Source organism: Hemitrygon akajei, chromosome 11 (genome assembly GCF_048418815.1).
Source record: "Hemitrygon akajei chromosome 11, sHemAka1.3, whole genome shotgun sequence".
NCBI lineage: Eukaryota > Metazoa > Chordata > Chondrichthyes > Myliobatiformes > Dasyatidae > Hemitrygon > Hemitrygon akajei.
This window is the reverse complement of record NC_133134.1, coordinates 6,604,219-6,622,492: the sequence shown is the minus strand read 5'-3', so window position 1 is coordinate 6,622,492 and position 18,274 is coordinate 6,604,219. Positions and strand designations below refer to the sequence as shown.

Below are 18,274 nucleotides of genomic sequence, written 5' to 3'. Positions count from 1 at the left end.
TCCAAAGATATATGGGTTATTAGGGTAATTGGTCATATGGGTATGATTGGGCAGCACGGGCTTGTTGGGCCAGAATGGCCTGTTACCATGCTGGATCTCTAAATAAATGCCAAACTAAACTATTTCCTTCTGCCCAGACAATGTCCACGTCCCTCCATTCTCCACACGTAGAATGAAGCATCGAGAGATGGTTGGGCTTAGGGCACAGTCTTGAAGAACTCCTGCAGCAAGCTACGACCCCAACCACCTTCCCCCGATGACTTGAAGTGCCTGTTACCATGCTGTATCTCTAAGTTAAAACAAAATTAAACTGACAAACAACAGTACTGTAAATTAAATGCCCAGGCTTGCTTGACAGTTTCACTCTTCCACTACAATATATGATGACAACAGTGAACTGTCAGGCCAGCAGAAAAAAATCATTGGCTGCAGTCTAACATCACTGCAGGACTTGGAACAGGGCAAAAAAACAGGCAGACCCTACCCTCACCCAGTAAACTGTGTTTTCCAAAAGCACTATAGGGCTTTTAAACAAAAACTACACACCATCCTAAAAGTTTCTTCCCCCCCAGAACGTTAATCTGATCAACCATTATAGATAAGAGGGGGAAGGGGTGGGGGGGGGGGGGCCTATCTGTTACCTCAGTCACTGCTTTGTAAACACTTCAAACCACTTTTTATAATGCTCTTTACATTGTATATACACGGATTTATGTGCATTTTATTCTATATCGGTACTTTAACCTTTGACTTTATTTTTACATAATTCTTTATTCTTTATTGAATGTTGTTTTTTGCTGTATGCCCCGCATTGACTAACACACCACAACAAATTTCTAATACATATAAATGTATATGGCGAATAAAGTTGGCCCTTGATCTTTTGTGTAAAGGCAATGCCAGCATGGAGGAAATGGGCCGAAGGGCCTTATTTCTGTGCTATAGGGCTCTATGACTCTATAATCATAAGTCAGCAGCACAACTAAAGCATGAAGACGGCAGCCCATAAGATGAACCCAAACATCACCACGCACCAGTTCACAGCACCAACTGACAGTACCGTGGCACTGGGAACAACCCCTGCATAAAACAGAAATATTCCTGAGATGTACATAAATGAGAGGGAAATATGCATTTTTGAGGCTTTTGTGTGATCCCAGGGGCATCCCAGAACATCTTGCAGCCACTGAATATCTTTCTGAAGTTTAGACATTGCTTTTAATCAGGATTAAGTATTGCAAGGAAAAGGCAGCAGAATGGGCTTGGAAAAAATAATCAGCCATGACTGAATGTTGGAGCAGACTCAATGGGCCAAATGGCCTAAATCTGTTCCTATGGGAAACATAGCAGACAGTGCACAGCAAGATCCCAAAGTACTGCCCAGAAATCTTTAATGTGGTCATGTTCCCTGAGAGTTACAAAGCTGGCCAGGACAGAGGACAAGCTCTTAAGAGCAGAAAGAGCAAGCAGACTCAATTCAACGTATTTATGTGAAGGATGAGTGCAGCAGTACAGCACGTCTACATCAGCCTACGTTAAGTACACAAGCCTCAGTGCCAAGAGTAGCTGAGAGAAGATCTGAAAGACGTTAATAAGATTATGAGAGGCAAAGATAGAGTAGACAGACAGTATGTTTATCCTGGGGTTGAAATGTCTACTTCCAGAGGGTGAGAGGGAACAATTTCAAAGGTCATATGAGGGGCATGTTTTTTTTAATGCAGAGAATGGTGAGTGCCTAGAATACACTGCTCGGGGTGGTAGTAGAGCCAGATACATTAGGGCCTTATAAGAAATGTTTGGATACACACACAAACCTGAGAGAAATTGAAGGATATGGTCATTGTGTAGGCAGAAGAGAATAGTTGACCATTTGATTATTAATTTAAATGGCTTAGCATAACATTGTGCTGTACTGTTCTATGTTCTAACAGTGTTACCCACTACACTCTTAGCAAACACTCCCCAATCTGTTACAGTGGCATCATACGTCCATCTCAGGCAACATCCATTAAATGTCCCTTTTACCTCAGAACTTGTATAAGTCAAACTCACCTAGTTTTAGTAGCCAGCCTTCTCGGTCAGGGTTAAAAAATGTGTGGGTCAAATCATTTCCGTCGTCTTCTGGGATTTTGAAAGGCTCATTCTTAATACTATCATACAAGTTCTGCAGAAAGATGGAGAAAAGGGATTAGCACAAAACTAACAATATAAAAGCACCACTTAACTGCTTTTAATTCCAGCAATGGACACTCTAAAAGGACAGTACAAATCTTTCATTTGGAATTTGAAATGAACTTTATTTCTTACATCCTTCACATAAGGAGTAAAAATGTTTACGTTGCATCTCCATCTGAATGTGCAATGTGCAAATTATAGTAATTTGTAATAAATAGTATGTACAGTAAAATATACAACAGAACAGTCAATATAGTTGAGAAATATAATTGTGAATTGTGAAATATAAGCGTGAATTTATCAGTCTGATGGCCTGGTGGAAGACATTGTCCCAAAGCCTGTTGGTCCTGGCTTTAATGCTGCGGTACAGTTTCTCGGATGGTAGCAGCTGGGGTTGGGGTGACTCCGGTCCCCAATCATTTTATTTATTTATTTACACGCCTGTCTTTGTAAATGTCCTGAATAGTGGGAAGTTCACATCCATGGATGTACTGGGCTGTCCGCACCACTCTCTGCAGAATCCGGCGATTGAGGGAAGTACAGTTCCCATACCAGGAAATGTTACAGCCAGTCAGGATACTCTGAATTGTGCCCCTGTAGAAGGTCTTTAGGATTTGGACACATGTCGAAATGCGTCAACTGTCTGGGGTGAAAGAGGCACTGTTGTGCTTTTTTCACCACACAGCCGGTATGTACAGACCACGAGGTCCTTGGTGATGTGTATGCCAAGGAACTTAAAGCTGTTCACCCTCTCAAACCCAGATCCATTGATGTCAATAGGGGTCAGCCTGTCTCCATTCCTCCTGTAGTCCACAACCAGCTCCTTTGCTTTTGCGATATTGAGGGAGAGATTGTTTTCTTGACACCAATGTGTCAGGTGTGTAAGGACTGTGAGCAGAGCTGTGGCTATTGTGTCATCTGTCTGCGGCTTCTGTTGGTAGGCAATTTGTAGGGGGTCCATTGTGGGTGGTAGGTAACATGCTGCAGGTGTAGTCCATGACCAGCTCTCAAAGTATTTGCATATTAGAAAGGGTGCAGAGGAGATTTACCAGGATGCTGCCTGGATTAAAGACCATGTCTTACGAGAATTAGAGTGAGATAGGTAGGGCGTTTCACTTTGGAATGAAGGAGGATGAGAGGTGATTTGATAGTGGTGTATAAGATGGTAAAGAGGCATAGACAGAGAGGACACCCAGAAACTTTTTCCACAGGGTGGAAGTGGCTAATACGAGGGGACATAATTTTAGGCTAATTGGAGAAAAGTATATGGGATTGTCAGATGTAAGTTTCTTTACACAGAGTGGTGGGCATGTGGAACTTGCTGCTGGCGTAGTGGTAGAGGCAGATACATTAGGGACATTTAAAAGGCTCTTAAGATAGGCACATAGATGATAGAAAAATGGGGGAGGGGTTATGTGGAAGGGAAATATAAGGTCAGCATAACACTGTTCACCCTGTTGGATACTGGTAACATAGAATACTGTGACTCTGATTCACTGATTCATTGGGGGAGACTGGAGTCAGGGGAGCTGCACTGCCTCAGTTGTTGCGTGGATAAGACCCTTATCCCTCGGGGTCTCCTGTTGAAGCTGCCAAAGAAGAAGATGCCAGAGCTGGCTGTGTGTTGTTGGATTTTGTACTGGGTTGAGGGCTGGCCGCTCCCCTTGCTGCTGCTCTCCAGTGTTCGCTCAGTGGAAGATAAGCTAGATTGTGGTCGTCTGCAGCTGCATTTGTGCAGCGTAAAGAAATGCTGTTTGTTCTTGTAAAAACGGGGCTCCGGGACAACATCTATAGGCCATTATACTCAGGGACTTGAGCTATATTATTTTTTATATATATTATTTATTATTTATGTTTTTCTTCGATCGGAATTAAATGTACTATACGTGCTGTGTGTGACTTGAAACTGTGGTTTTGCACCTTGTCCCCAGAGGAACACTGTTTCATTTGACTATATTCACATGTATAGTTGAATGACAATTAAACTTGAACAAACTTGATTTAGGAACTCTGAGCACTGCCAGCCCAGCTGTCTGACAGAGAAAACAACTTCCTGATTCATGGAAAAGATTTCCCCAACACCTACCCACTTCACAGCCCTTTATTGGGACAAAAAAGGGAAATTGTTCTAGTTAAGCACTCACCCTGAGTAACTCTTCTGGAAGGTCGCCACCTTCATTGATGCCCCGGTTCATGGATATAAACCTTTCGACAGCAGGTTTGTCCCTAACGTTGGGGTTATGCAAACTTGTATTTAGCATAATTATGGCAAATGATAACACGTAGCATGTGTCTGTGGATAGCAAAAGTTAAACAGTTAAACACAATCCAAACATTCTTCAATATTAATGCCACAAAGTTCAAAAGTTCAAAGAAAATTTATTATTAAAGTACATATACGTCACCATATACAACCCTGAGATTCATTTCCTTGCAGGCATTCACAGTAAGTACAAAGAAGAAAAAAAACCAAAATAATCATAATAAATAAATAAGCAATAAATATCAAGAACATGAGATGAAGAGTCTTTGAAAGTGGTGGGGTGTGTGAAGCTGAGTGATGGTTGAGGGGTAATAACTGTTCCTGAACCTGGTATTGTGGGTCCTGAGGCTCCTGCACCTTCTTCCTGATGGCAGCAGTGAGAGGAGACCATGACTGGGTAGTGGGAGGTGCTTAATAATAGATGCTGCTTTTCTATGACAGCACTCTATGTAGATGTGCTCAATAGTGTGGAGGATTTTACCTGTGATGGATTGGACTGTATCCATTACTTTTTGTAGGCTTTCCTGTTCAAGGGCATTGATGATTCCATTTCATGTCAATATACTCTCCACCTCACATCTATATAAGTTTGTCAAGTTTCAGATGACTTGCCAAATCTTTGTAAACTTTTAAGAAAGTACAGGCACTGCCATGCTTTCTTCGTAATGGCACTTACATGCTGAACCCCGGACAGATCCTCTGAAATGATAATGCCAAGGAATTTAAGCTTTCTGATCCTCTCCACCTCTGATCCTCCTATGATAAAAGGCTCATGGACCTCCGGTTTCCATGTCCTGTAGTTAATAATCATCTCCCTGATCTTGCTGACATTGAGTTAGAGGTTGTTGTTGTGGCACCACCGGGCCACATTTTCAATCTCCCTCCTATATGCTGATTTGTCACTATCTTTGATTCGGCCAACAGCAGTGGTGCCGTCAGCAAACGTTAGATCTTTAGTACTGCGTCTGAGCCAGATGCTTTCCATGGTTTATCCTCCTGAAGGATGCTCTCATGTCAACCTCAGAGACTGAAATTACAGGGTCTTTGGGGCATGTGACTTCATGAAGGTGCCTCTATGTTTTGATGGTCAAAGTGAACATAAAAGACACTGAGCTCATTTCAGGGCAAAATCTTTTTGACACTTACACCTCTGGTGCTCCCCTCCCCCTTTCTTTTTCCCTAGGCCTCCCATCCCATTGATCCTTTCCCTTCTCCAGCTCTATATCCCTTTTGCCAATCACCTTTCCAGCTCTTAGCTTCACCCCACCCCCTCCTGTCTTCTCCTATCATTTTGGACTCCCCCCTTCCCCTTCTACTTTCAAATCTCTTACTATCTTTTCTTTCAGTTAGTTCTGACGAAGGGTCTCGGCCCGAAACGTTGACAGTGCTTCTTCCTATAGATGCTGCCTGGCCTGCAGCGTTCCACCAGCATTTTGTGTGTGTTGCTTGAATTTCCAGCATCTGCAGATTTCCTCGTGTTGACACTTGGTTTCACTTTGTAGGAGGTGATAGCAGTCAGGCCCTGCCATAGCTTCGAGCATCCTTCAGTGATTCAAACTGGCTGTGTCACTAATTCAAACTTCTCCACCCAGCCAGCTTATTTAAGTCTGTACTGTTCTGCCCTGTAACTGCAAGAAACGGCAGAGTTGTGGAAACAGCTCCACACATCACAGAAACCAGCCTCCCTTGATGGATGGATTCTATCCATATCGTCTCTTAAAATAGCGAGCATATTCTCCCCCTCTTCCCTCAGGCAGAAGGTACAAACTCCTGAATATACAGTATGTACCGCTGGGCTAAGGACAGCTTCTGTCCCACAGTAATCAGACTACAGAATGGTTCCCTAGTATGATAAAATGGACTCTCAATCTCACAATCTACCTCATTAGGGCCTTGCATCTGATTGTCTGCCTGCACTGCACTCTCCACTTTATTCTGTACTCTGTTACAGCTTTCCCCTGTACTACCTCAATGATCTGATGTAATGAAATGATCTGTATTAACAATTTATGCAGGACAATTGCTATACAAGTTTTTCACTCAGTACATGTAAAAAATATACCAATTTACCAATCAATCGTGAAGAATTGAATTAACAAACATTAAAAATCAGATTCTAGGCGACACCTCAAAACAATTTGCAAAATGGAGCATCTCTATTTCACTAAACATTACACATAGCAAGTAAAGAATGAACAAACATATTCATTTCTGGTTACCTCACTATAGGAAAGGTTGTGGAAGCTTTAGAGAGGGTACAGAGAAGATTTGCCAGGGTGCTGTCTAGATTAGAGAGCATGTCTTATGAGGATAGATTGAGCAAGCTCGGGGTTTTCTCTCTGGACCAAAGGACGATGAGAAGCGACTTGATAGAGGTGTATAGAATGATAAGAGGCACAGATCGAGTGGATAGCCAGAGGCTTTTTCCCAGATGGGTAATAGCTAATACAAGAAGACATAACTGTAGCAACGGTTCCCAACATTTTTCATGCCATGGACCAATACCATTAAACAACAGCCTCTAGAGTTTACAGAGAATGGTGCAAAATCAAAAAAACATCCAGTGAACAGCAGTTCTGTGGGCAAAAATACCTTGTTAATGAGAGAAATCAGAGGAGAATGGTCAAACTGGTTCAAGCTAACAGGAAGGCAACTGTAACTCAAATAACCACACAACAGTGACATGCAGAAGAGCATCTCTGAATGCACATCACGTCGAACTTGAAGTGAATGGGCTGCAACAGCAAAGACCGCAAACACACGTACACTCAGTGGCCACTTTATTGGATACAGGAGATACCTAATAAAGTGGCCACTGAGTGTATTTAGAAAGGAAAAAGAAATTTAATTATATAAAGAGGCAAAGTTCAGAGAAACAGGTGAGACTTCAGCTGCCACACTTCACATGAATGATTCTGAAGAGAAGCTGCTGGATTAGAGGATATCCTGTTGAATGAACTTGACCCAAGTGGTCAAAGGTGCATGCACACCATTCTACAATAGCGTTTATATTTCCTTTTCCGAAATTAGGGAAGCGATCCAGATGGAGAAATACAAAACCACAAGCAAACAAAGCACAAGTAACAAGCTTCAAAACTAAATCAGTGTCTTCTTCTATTTTAATCTCTTCCCTGCCCCCATCTCCATCCCTTCTGGGAAAGGATTTTTAGAGTAAAGTATTGTCATCAGTACAATTGTGGAGTGTTAACAAGATTGACTGTTCTGCTAAAGAGCAGGCACTTCCTACTCTATTTACTCACCCTTCCTTATGTTATCTACTCCCACACTGGTACACAGGTGGTGGATGACCTCTCCAACTTCAGCGTCAGCAGATGCCCAGATTATCTACAACCCCACCCAAGGGGAAGTGCGCATTCAGATGTTTCAAGAGTACCACGGCCAAGTGAATGGAGTAGAAGTAAGGGAAGGAACAGGGGGTAGAGGGCAGTGAGGAAGGTATAACTCTGTGTCAAGAGGAAGGCTGCAATAGTGCTACAGATTGAATTATATTTATGTTTCTGAGAACACTTAAAGAAACCAAGGACAAAAATGGCCAAAAAGAGTAACAGCAACTTAATAAAACTCTGGTTCGGACGCATCTGGAGTTCTGGTCGCTGCACTATAGGGAGGATGTTGAGGCTTTGGAGAGGGTGCTGAAGAGGTTTACTAGGATGCTGTCTGATTTAGAGCAATGTGCTATTACAAGAACTGGATAAATTTGGGCTGTTTTCTCCGGAGCACCGGAGACTGAGGGGAGATCCGGTAGAGGTTTACAAGATTGTGAGAGGCATAGACAGAGTGGAAAAGAGAGTACTGCTTTCCCAGAGATTAGATGTCTAATATCAGAAGGCATGCATTGAAGGTGAGAGGGGATAGGTTCGGGGGGATGTGAGGAGTAAATTTTTTACTCAGAGCATTGTGAATGCCTGGTATGGTGGTAAAGGCAAATACATTAGATGCTTTTAAACCAAAAGACCATAAGATATAGGAGCAGAAGAAGGCCATTCAGCCCATCAAGTCTGCTCCACCATTCAATCATGGGCTGATCCAATTCTTCCAGTCATCCCCACTCCTCTGCTTTCAGCTCATACCCTTTGACGCCCTGGTTAATCAAGAACCTATCTATCTCTGGCTTAAATGCACCCAATGACTTGGCCTCCACAGCCCCTCGTGGCAACAGATTCCACAGATATACCACCCTCTGACTAAAGCAATTTCTCCACATCTCTGTTCTAAATGGATGTCCTTCAATCCTGAAGTCATGCCCTCTTGTCCTAGAATCCCCTACCCTTGGAAATAACTTTGCTATATCTAATCTATTCAGGCCTTTTAACATTCAGAATGTTTCTATGAGATTTTAAGAGACATTTGGATAGGCTCATGGATGTAAGGAAGATGGAGGGAGATGGACATCGAGTAGGAAGGAGGGATTAGTGTTTGGGTGTTTTTGATTTGCTTTTTAGCTGGTTTGGCACAACACTGTGGGCTGAATGGCCTCTTCCTGTGCTGTACTGTTCTATGGTAATGTGAGCCTAGCTAATCATTTCATTAAAAACTGCTTAATGTTTCACAATGAGAGTTAACTCAGAGTGCACAGATGATTACAAGCTATATTTATCTATGACACTTTATGGGGCAAAACACTTTGAAGAGGCGTCCTAGGAACTTGTTAGACAAACGGGCACCACGGTAGCGCAGCGATTAGCACGACAGTATTACAGCGTGGGGTGTTGGAGTTCAGAGTTCAATTCTGGCACCGTCTGTAAGGAGCTTGTATGTTCTTCCTGTAGTTGCATGGATTTCCACCCAGTCCAAAGACATACCCGTTATTAGGTTAATCGGTCATTGTAAATTACCTTGTGATTAAGCAAGGGTTAAAAAAGTATGTTGCTGGATGGCGCAGCTCGTTAGACCAAAAGGGCCTGTTCTATGCTGTACCTCTGAATAAAAACTAATTAAAGTTTCCTTCTTCTTCAGCCCTATGGCTTTTCCACTTATCACCTCCCAACCTCTTTCTTCATCCCTCACCCACCTGGTTTCACCTTCTAGCTTGTCCTCCTTCCCCTCCTCCCAACCTACTTATCCTGGCATCTAAGCCCTTCTTTTCCATTCCTGATGAAGGGTCTCGCCCGAAACGTCGACTGTTTATTCCTTTCCATAGATGCTGTCTGACCTGCTGAGTGTGTTGCTCAGGGTTAGATTGATCTTGGAGTAGGTTAAAAGGTCATCACAACATTGTGGGCTGTAGGGCCTGTACTGTGCTTTAGTATTCTATGCTCTAATAAACAAAATCATGGGATGTATTTGTTGCCTGTAAATATAATTTTACCAACCTGTTGACTGGAAGACCCCTGGATTGCATTGGCAGTAACGCGAGGCAAATGCTTCCATCATACGGTCTATTTTCTGCGCCTCCCCTGGCAGCCTGAAGCTCCACAGAAATTGCCTGTCACAGAACAGCAGGAGAATCAGTTGCAAAACAACTTGTTCAATCAGCAGTGTTTAGTTGCTTGAGTTGAAGGGCAGAACCAGTGCCAAGGGCTTATTCATTGCTGCATGTTCTACGGATTCCATAGCGCACAACATGAGCAGCTCAAAGCTGCCAGTACACTGGGGCATTGTTTCTTGTACCACCATGTGACGATGGTTTTATAAAATAGGTTGAACATGCCAAATAACAGAAACTAATCTCTACTGCTCCTTCGTACAGTTAGATACACATAACCCAAAGACAAGCATGTACCAGGTATTTTGTGAACCACATCACCCCAATGTCCAAGTGTTTTTCTGGGATGTAATACTGCAATTGTCAGTGGATTGCATTCATCTGCGACTGCTATAGCACATGATGAGAACTGTTGTGTGCTTGTTCTTGCAGAATCAGGGCTCCAAGACAACAACCCATGCACCATCAATCTAAAGGCCATAAAACTCAAGGATTTGGGTTTTTTTTTGTAACTATGTTTTTCTACTTTGCCATGCTGTGAAAGGAGGAGGGTTGGGCATGGGGCTAGCAACCCCATCCCATAAAAACCCAATGGATTTTATAGATTACACCTGGGATAAGTTGAAAGATTGGCCCAGAACAGGCCTGTGGCTGCTGTGCCACAAGGATCAATGCTGGGTGTTTTGTTTGTCATCTATATTCATCCAAATGTTAAAAGGCTTGAACAGATTGGATATGGCAAATAGTTATTTCCCATGGTAGGGGAGTCTAGGACTAGAGGGCATGACTTCAGGATTGAAAGACGTCCATTTGGAACAGAGATGCAGAGAAATTACTTTAGTCAGAGGGTGGTAAATCTGTGGAATTTGTTGCCACGAGCAGCTATGGAGGCCAAGTCATTGGGTGTGTTTGAGGCAAAGTGATTAGCCAGGGCATCAAAGGGTATGGGGTGAAAGCACGGGAGTAGGGATGACTGGAAGAATTGGATCAGCTCATGATTGAATGGTGAAGTAGACTCGATGGGCTGAATGGCCTACTTCTGCTCCTATATCTTATTGTTTTATATCAGTGATCTGGATGATAACAGAGTTAGTCTGACCTCAGTGGTTGGGAAGATGTTGGAGACAATTGTTAAGGATGAGGTCTCAGGGTACTTGGAGGCACGTGATAAAATAGGCCAAAGTCAGCATAGTTTCCCGAAGGGAATCTTTTGTCTGACAAATCTGTTGGAATTCTTTGAGGAAATAACAAACAGGATAGACAAAGGAGAATCAGTGGGTGGCGTTCACTTGGATTTTCAGATGGGCTTTGACAAGGTGCCACATAGGAGGCTACTTAGCAAGGTAAAAGCCCATGATATTACAAGAAAGATGGTAATGGACAGCTGTCGATCCCAGGGGATCATGGGTTTGCACCTCTGGTGAACTGTGTCCTCTCCAGATTTGAAGAACCAGCTGTTGCCCATGCAGCGGGTTCCCCCTCTCCATGTCACTGATGTAGTCCAAGGGAAGGGCAAACGCCAATACAGCTTGGCACCAGTGTCATCGCAGAGGTTGCCAGAGTGAAGTGGTAAACAACATCAAACTGCCTTGGGGACCCGGCTCCAGATTTCTTCCTTGGGGTTTACTCCTGAAGCCTTTCCCATTGGTGGGTATGGCCACAAGGCAGCGGAGATTTAAAATCACAGTTTTCCTTCTCCTAGGCAGGCTGCTGTCCAAGGCTGACAAGCCCCAAAGCAACAAAGACACTAGCGTGGATAAAGCAATGGCTGACTGTCAGGAGACAAAGAGTAGGAACACAGGGAGTCTTTTCTGATTGGCTGCTGGTGATTAGTGGTGTTCCACAAGGGTCAGTGTTGGGACTACTTCTTTTCACATTACATGTCAATACGAAGTTAGGTTTAGGGGCAAGTAGTGTTGAGGAAACAGGAAGGCTGAAGAAGGAATTACACAGATTATGAAAATGGGAAAAGAAGTGTCAGGAAGTGTATGCTCAGGCATTTTGGTAGAAGGAATAAAAGCAAAGAATATTTTCTAAACGAGCTGAAAACATAGAAATCCGAGGTGCAGAAGGGAATTGAGAGAACTGTGCAGAATTCCCTAAAGTAGGGGTTCCCAACCTAGAATCTACTGACTCCTCAGTTAATGATAGAGGTCCATAGCATAAAAAAGGTTCAGAACTCCTACCTGAAAGGTTCACTTTCAGGTTGAGTCGGTAGTAAGGAAGGCAACTGTATTGTTAGCATTCATTTCAAGAGGACTAGAATATAAAAGCAAGGATGTAACACTGAGGCTTTATAAAGCACTGGTGAGGCCTCACGATGTATTGTGAGCAGTTTTGGGTCCCTTATCTAAGAAAGGATGTGTTGACATTGGAGAGAGTCCAGAGGAGGTTCACGAGAATGATTCCAGGAATGAATGGGTTAACATTTGAGAAGCATTTGTTTGCTCTGAGTCTGCATTCGCTGGAGTTTAGAAGAGTAGTAGGGGACCTTATTGAGACTTACTGAATGCTGAAAGGCCTAAACACAGTGGATCTGGAAAAGACGCTTCCTATTGTAAGCGAGTCTAGGACCAGAGGGCACAGCCTCAGAATAAGGGGATGTCTTTTTAGAATGGAGATGAGGAAAAATTTCCTTAGCCAGAGGGTGGTGAATCTGTGGAATTCATTGCCACCGGTGGCTGTGGAGGCCAGGTCATTCGGTATACTTAAGGTGGAGGTTGATGGGTTTTTGATTAGTTAGGGCATGAAAAGTTACAGAGAGAAGGGAGGAGAATGGGAACGAGAGGGAAAATGGATCAGCCATGATGAAATTGTGCAGCAGACTCAATGGGCTAAATGGCCTAATTCTGCTCCTAGCTCTTATGGACTCCGGTGAGCTGTTGAAGGCCTTGCCAATGCGAGTAATGAGCGCAAGTAAGTATGCTTTTCTGCTATTGTAATTATATGTAGTCTGTACTACGTGTGACTGTTGGTATTGTGTTTTGCACCTTTGCCCTGTAGGAACGCTGTTTCATTTTGCTACATTCATATGTATGGCTGAATGACAATTGAACTTGAACTTGTCTTCCAGGATTTGTTAACATGACATTGCCACACCTCACCCATAAACACAGGAGATTCTGCAAATGTTGGAAATCCTGAACACACACACACACACACACACACACACACACTCACACACTCACAGATGGAACTCAACAAGTCAGGCAGCATCTATGGGAGCGGGGGAATAAACAGCCAAATCTGGTGCTATGGAGTGGCCTCTTCTACATCAGTCAGACTCAATGCAGATTCAGGGACTACTTCATCAAGGGCCTTCGCTCTATCCACTACAGAAGGCACCTGTACTGATACGTTTGGATCCTCCAAGCAAGTTTAATTTAATTTAGAGATACAGCACTGTACAAGGCCTTTCCGGTCCAAGGAACCCACACCACCCAATTACACCAATGTGACCAATTAATCTACTACTAACCCATACACCTTTGCAATGTGACAGAAACAGAAGCACACAGGAGGAAACCCACACAGTTATGGGGAAAACGTACAAACTCTTTACAGATAGCAGTGGGAAATTAACCCAGGTCATTGGCACTCTAATAGCATTATTCTAACCACTACACCACCGTTCCACCCTAATAAAGCTTACCTTTAAAATCCCTACCATACACCTAACCTGGTCATCACATCATCATCATCATGTGCCGTGCTGTGCCGTACAACGTGGGCTATCTTGGTCTTAATGACCATGACTGTTCTTGGCAAGTTTTTCTACAGAAGTGGTTTGCTATTGCCTTCTTCTGGGCAGTGTCTTTACAAGACGGGTGACCCCTGCCATTATCAATACTCTTCAGAGATTGTCTGCCTGGCATCTGTGGTCCCATAACCAGGTCTTGTGATATGTACCAGCTGCTCATATGACCGTCCACCACCTTCTCCCTCCACCCCCCCCCCCCCCGCTTCAAGTGACCTGATCAGGGTGTGGGGGTGTGGCGGGCAAGCAGCTGCTACATCTTACCCAAAGGTGACCAGCAGGCTAATGGAGGGAAGGAGTGGCTTACACCTCCTTTGATAGAGACGTATCTTTACCCTGCCAGACTGGTCATCACACACCTCTTTCACAGCGCTTCAAGAGTAGTGCATTATATGAAATGAATCTAATTAATACTTGGAAGGAAATGCTGCACATGAAATAAAAGTTTATATTTTTACAATTGGCAGAGGTTATAGCCCTGATAGCATGATTATTCATTGATAAACTACTGGGTTTACAAGAATTCCAAGATACCAGATAAGCATTTATTTGTGAAAAACACATACCTCAAAGCCTGTACTAAATTAAGGTCAGCAAACTCATGAAGCTCAACAAACGCTTGTAGAACCTTAAGATTAAATTCATCTCTGCAATAAGGAAACAAAAATATACAAATTACCAAATATAATCTCATCCATTTCAGAATAATGTGGCTGACGTTAAATCTACATTTCCACCCACCTGAAGTCAACTTGCAGATGGTGATGCCTCACTATCTCACTACTTTTGCTCTCTTTTTGCATGACTTATTAATCTTTATATACACTCAGTGGCTACTTTATTAGTTCCACCTGCTCATTAATGCAAATACCTAATCAGCCAATCATGTAGCAGCAATTCAATGCATAAAAGCATGCAGACATGGTCAAGTCGACTGTACTTCCTAAGAAGGTTGGCGTCATTCAATGTCTGTAGTGAGATGCTGAAGATGTTCTATAGGTCAGTTGTGGAGAGCGCCCTCTTCTTTGTGGTGGCGTGTTGGGGGAGGAAGCATTAAGAAGAGGGACGCCTCACGTCTTAATAAGCTGGTAAGGAAGGCGGGCTCTGTCATGGGCAAAGTACTGGAGAGTTTAACATCGGTAGCTGAGCGAAGGGCGCTGAGTAGGCTACGGTCAATTATGGATAACTCTGAACATCCTCTACATAGCACCATCCAGAGACAGAGAAGCAGTTTCAGCGACAGGTTACTATCGATGCAATGCTCCTCAGACAGGATGAAGAGGTCAATACTCCCCAATGCCATTAGGCTTTACAATTCTACCGCCAGGACTTAAGAACTTTTTAAAAGCTATTATTAATGCTTTTTGAGATAGTGATTTAGATGCATATCATATTTTTTACTGAGTTAAGTATTGTATGTAATTAGTTTTGCTACAACAAGTGTATGGGACATTGGAAAAAAGTTGAATTTCCCCATGGGGATGAATAAAGTATCTATCTATCTATCTATTTATCTAAGAGGTTCAGCTGTTGTTCAGACCAAATATCAGAATGGGGAAGAAATTGATCTATGTGACTTTGACCGTGGAATGATTGTTGGTGGCCAAATGTTCTGTGGGCAAAATCACCTTGTTAATGAGAGAGGTCAGAGGAGAATGCCTAAACTGGTTCAAGCTGACAGGAAGGCGAAAATAATTCAAATCACCATGTGTGGGATTAGACAAATCTCAGGGCTGCATACTGCATACATACTTTGATAATAAATGTACTCTGAATCTTTTACATCAATATATCTTATTAAAATTTATTGCATTGTACTGCTTCCACAAAACATCAAATTTCACAACATATGTCAGTGGTAATATACCAGATTCAGATTCTGAAAAGGTCTCCAATTAGTTCCTTTCACCTTGTGCTTTCAATGCAATCTGTAATATTTTCCCCTTTGAGCAATTATCCATTTGCCTTTTTAAAATTCCAAGTAAATTTGTCCTCAAAAATCATTCCAGATAACACTGCCAACATCAGAAGAATTCATCACACTTCCTTTCTAATCTCAGGGTCATAGAGTTATGAATACAGAGAAAGCCTCTTCAGCCCAACTTGTTGCTGCTGATCAAGATGTCTGTCAGAGCTGGCCCCATTTACCTGCACTTGGCCTATCTCCCTCTAAACATTTCCTATCTATGAATCTATCCAAACATCTGTTGAGGCGTGGTAGGAGGATCAGTGATTTCATATAACCATATAACAATTACAGCACGGAAACAGGTCATCTTGGCCCTTCTAGTCCGTGCCGAACGCTTACTCTCACCTAGTCCCACCGACCCGCACTCAGCTTTAAGGTGATCAGCATGAGAAGGTGCTCCCGGGCTGGGGAGCTTGAAATGGGTGCCACAGAAGCATAGCATTTAACACAACACTATTAAAGCTTGGGGTCTTCCAGAATTTGGAGTTCAGTCCCAGTGCCATAAGGAATTTGTATGTTCTCCTCATGAACCACGTGGGTTTCCTCCTAAAGTCTAAAACCGTACCCATTAACAGGTTAATTGGTCATTGTAAATTGTCCTGTGATTAGACTAGGGTTAAATAGGTGGGTTGCTGGGTGGCAGAGCTCACTGGGCTGGAAGGACCTGTTCTGCACTGTTTCTCTAAATAAAATAAATATTTTAATTCTGCCCACCTCTACCATTTCTTCTGTGTGTCCATTCCATATACCCACCACCCTCCGTGTTGAAAAAGTTGTCCTTCAGATCCCTTTTAAATATTTCCCGCCATTTAAATTTAAAACTATCTTCCATTTTTAAACTCCTCTACCCCGGGGGAAAAGATATATCCACCACTGGCTAATACAAAGAGGCAAAATTTTAAAGGTGATTGGAGGATAGGGGATGCCAGCAGCAAATTTTATTCACACGGAGAGCAATGGATGTGTGGAATTCAGTGCTAGAGGTGGTAGTAGATAGAGGTATATAAAAGGACATTTAAGAAACTCTTAGGCACATGGGTGAAAGAAAATTGGAGAGTTATGTATGAGGGAAGGGTTAGATTAATCTTAGAAAATGTTAAAAGGTCAGCTCACAGTAGGCTGATATTATACTGTAATGTTTTATGTTCATCTGCATTCCTTCGTGGTTTCTGTGCTACCAGTGTTCTATATTCCTATGATTCTATTTTATAAGCCTTTATAAAGCAACTCTTCAACTTCCTATGCTCCAGAGAAATCTGTCCTGGTCTATCAAATTTATTCTTATAATTCAACTACATCCAGCTCCAGTAGCATCATTCTTAGCTGATCACCTTAAACCTGTAGTTACTGACCTCCTGCCATAGGAAATTGTATTCCTCCCTAAGTATTAGTAAAAACACATCCTCAGTAGTACTCATTGTATAAAAATATTAATTGGGCCATGATATTTGCTTTCTACAGTGAGCTGATTTAAAGTAGCAGATTTTCCTCCACATTCGTTGGCTGCTTGTATCACTTTCTGATGATATGCATGGATTACATGAGCAGCACAGAAAAGCATGAGATCCATTTAAGATAAGACCATAAGATATATAAGCTGAAATAGGCCATTCAGTCCATCGAATCTTCTCTGCCATTCCATCAAGGCTGAGTTATTATCCCTGTCAATCACATTCTCCTGCCTTCTCCACGTAACCTTTGATACTCTTACTAATCAAGAACCTGTCAACCTCCAGTTTAAATATACTCAAAGATAGCCTCCACAGCCATCTGTGGCAAAGAATTCCACAGATTCACTACCCCCTAGCTAAAGAAATTCCTCCTTATCTCTGTTCTAAAGGGGCATACTTCTAATTTGAGGCAATACCTCTGGTCCTAGTCTCTCCCACTGTAGAAAACATCCTCTCCATGTCCACTAGGTCTTTCAATATTCGATAACAATGAGATCCCTCCTCATTCTTCTAATCTCTAGCAAATACAAGTCCAGAGCCATCAAATGCTCCTCATATTTTATCCCTTAAATTCCCAGGAACAGTATCATGAACCTTCTCTAGACCCTAATGCCAGCACACCCTTTCTGCTCACAGTACTCCAAGTGTGAACATTTGTAACAATCCAGTTAGATCATTGGTAGTCTTTTAGAGAGGAAGCTGTGGCTCCTGAAGCCTCATCCAATAGTTAACCATTCCAGTGGAGAATTTCTCAAAGAGGAGGTTAAGTTCAGTCGCCCTGATGATCGGCAAGAGTGAGCTTTATGCAGTACAGTGTTCAGCCCCACTAATTATCCCAGCTGATGAACAAAGTGGTCGAACTTAGACAAGCAGAAGGTGTGAAAACATCTAGACAAGCCTGTGGGTGTGCAGAAAAGGAAAGCTTGCATACACATCCCACATAGTCCATGGGACTTCCCCAGCTCACTCCAGGTTCACATGGGCACTGTGGTCAGACAATCTCCTGTGTCCATATCTGGCTAGAATGCAGGATGATATTTTCTTGATCAAGAAGGGCATCAAAGGTTATGGGGAGAATGGGACTGAAAGGGAAAAATAAATCAGCCATGACTGAATGGTGGAGCAGACTCAATGGACCAAATGGCCTAATTCTGCTCCTATGGCTTATATTCTAAAGTGTTCTTATGGTCATCGAGATTCAGACACCACATAA

At 42.7% G+C, this 18,274-nt stretch overlaps 1 protein-coding gene across 2 annotated transcripts in view; it reads right to left on the bottom strand.

Moving 5' to 3' along the window:
• The window catches only part of LOC140735282 (cytohesin-3), a 116,200-nt gene that overhangs the window by 14,790 nt on the left and 83,136 nt on the right, over positions 1-18,274 (bottom strand). Inside the window, exons 6-9 of one of the 2 annotated variants that reach the window (XM_073060155.1) lie at positions 14,208-14,288; positions 9,772-9,884; positions 4,320-4,468; positions 2,053-2,164 (exon numbers count right to left, since the gene is read on the bottom strand). In XM_073060155.1, coding sequence (XP_072916256.1) covers positions 2,053-2,164; positions 4,320-4,468; positions 9,772-9,884; positions 14,208-14,288 — 455 coding nt within the window. Of the gene's footprint in view, positions 1-2,051; positions 2,165-4,319; positions 4,469-9,771; positions 9,885-14,207; positions 14,289-18,274 lie in introns of both variants that reach the window. The other variant, XM_073060156.1, reaches the window with a different exon arrangement.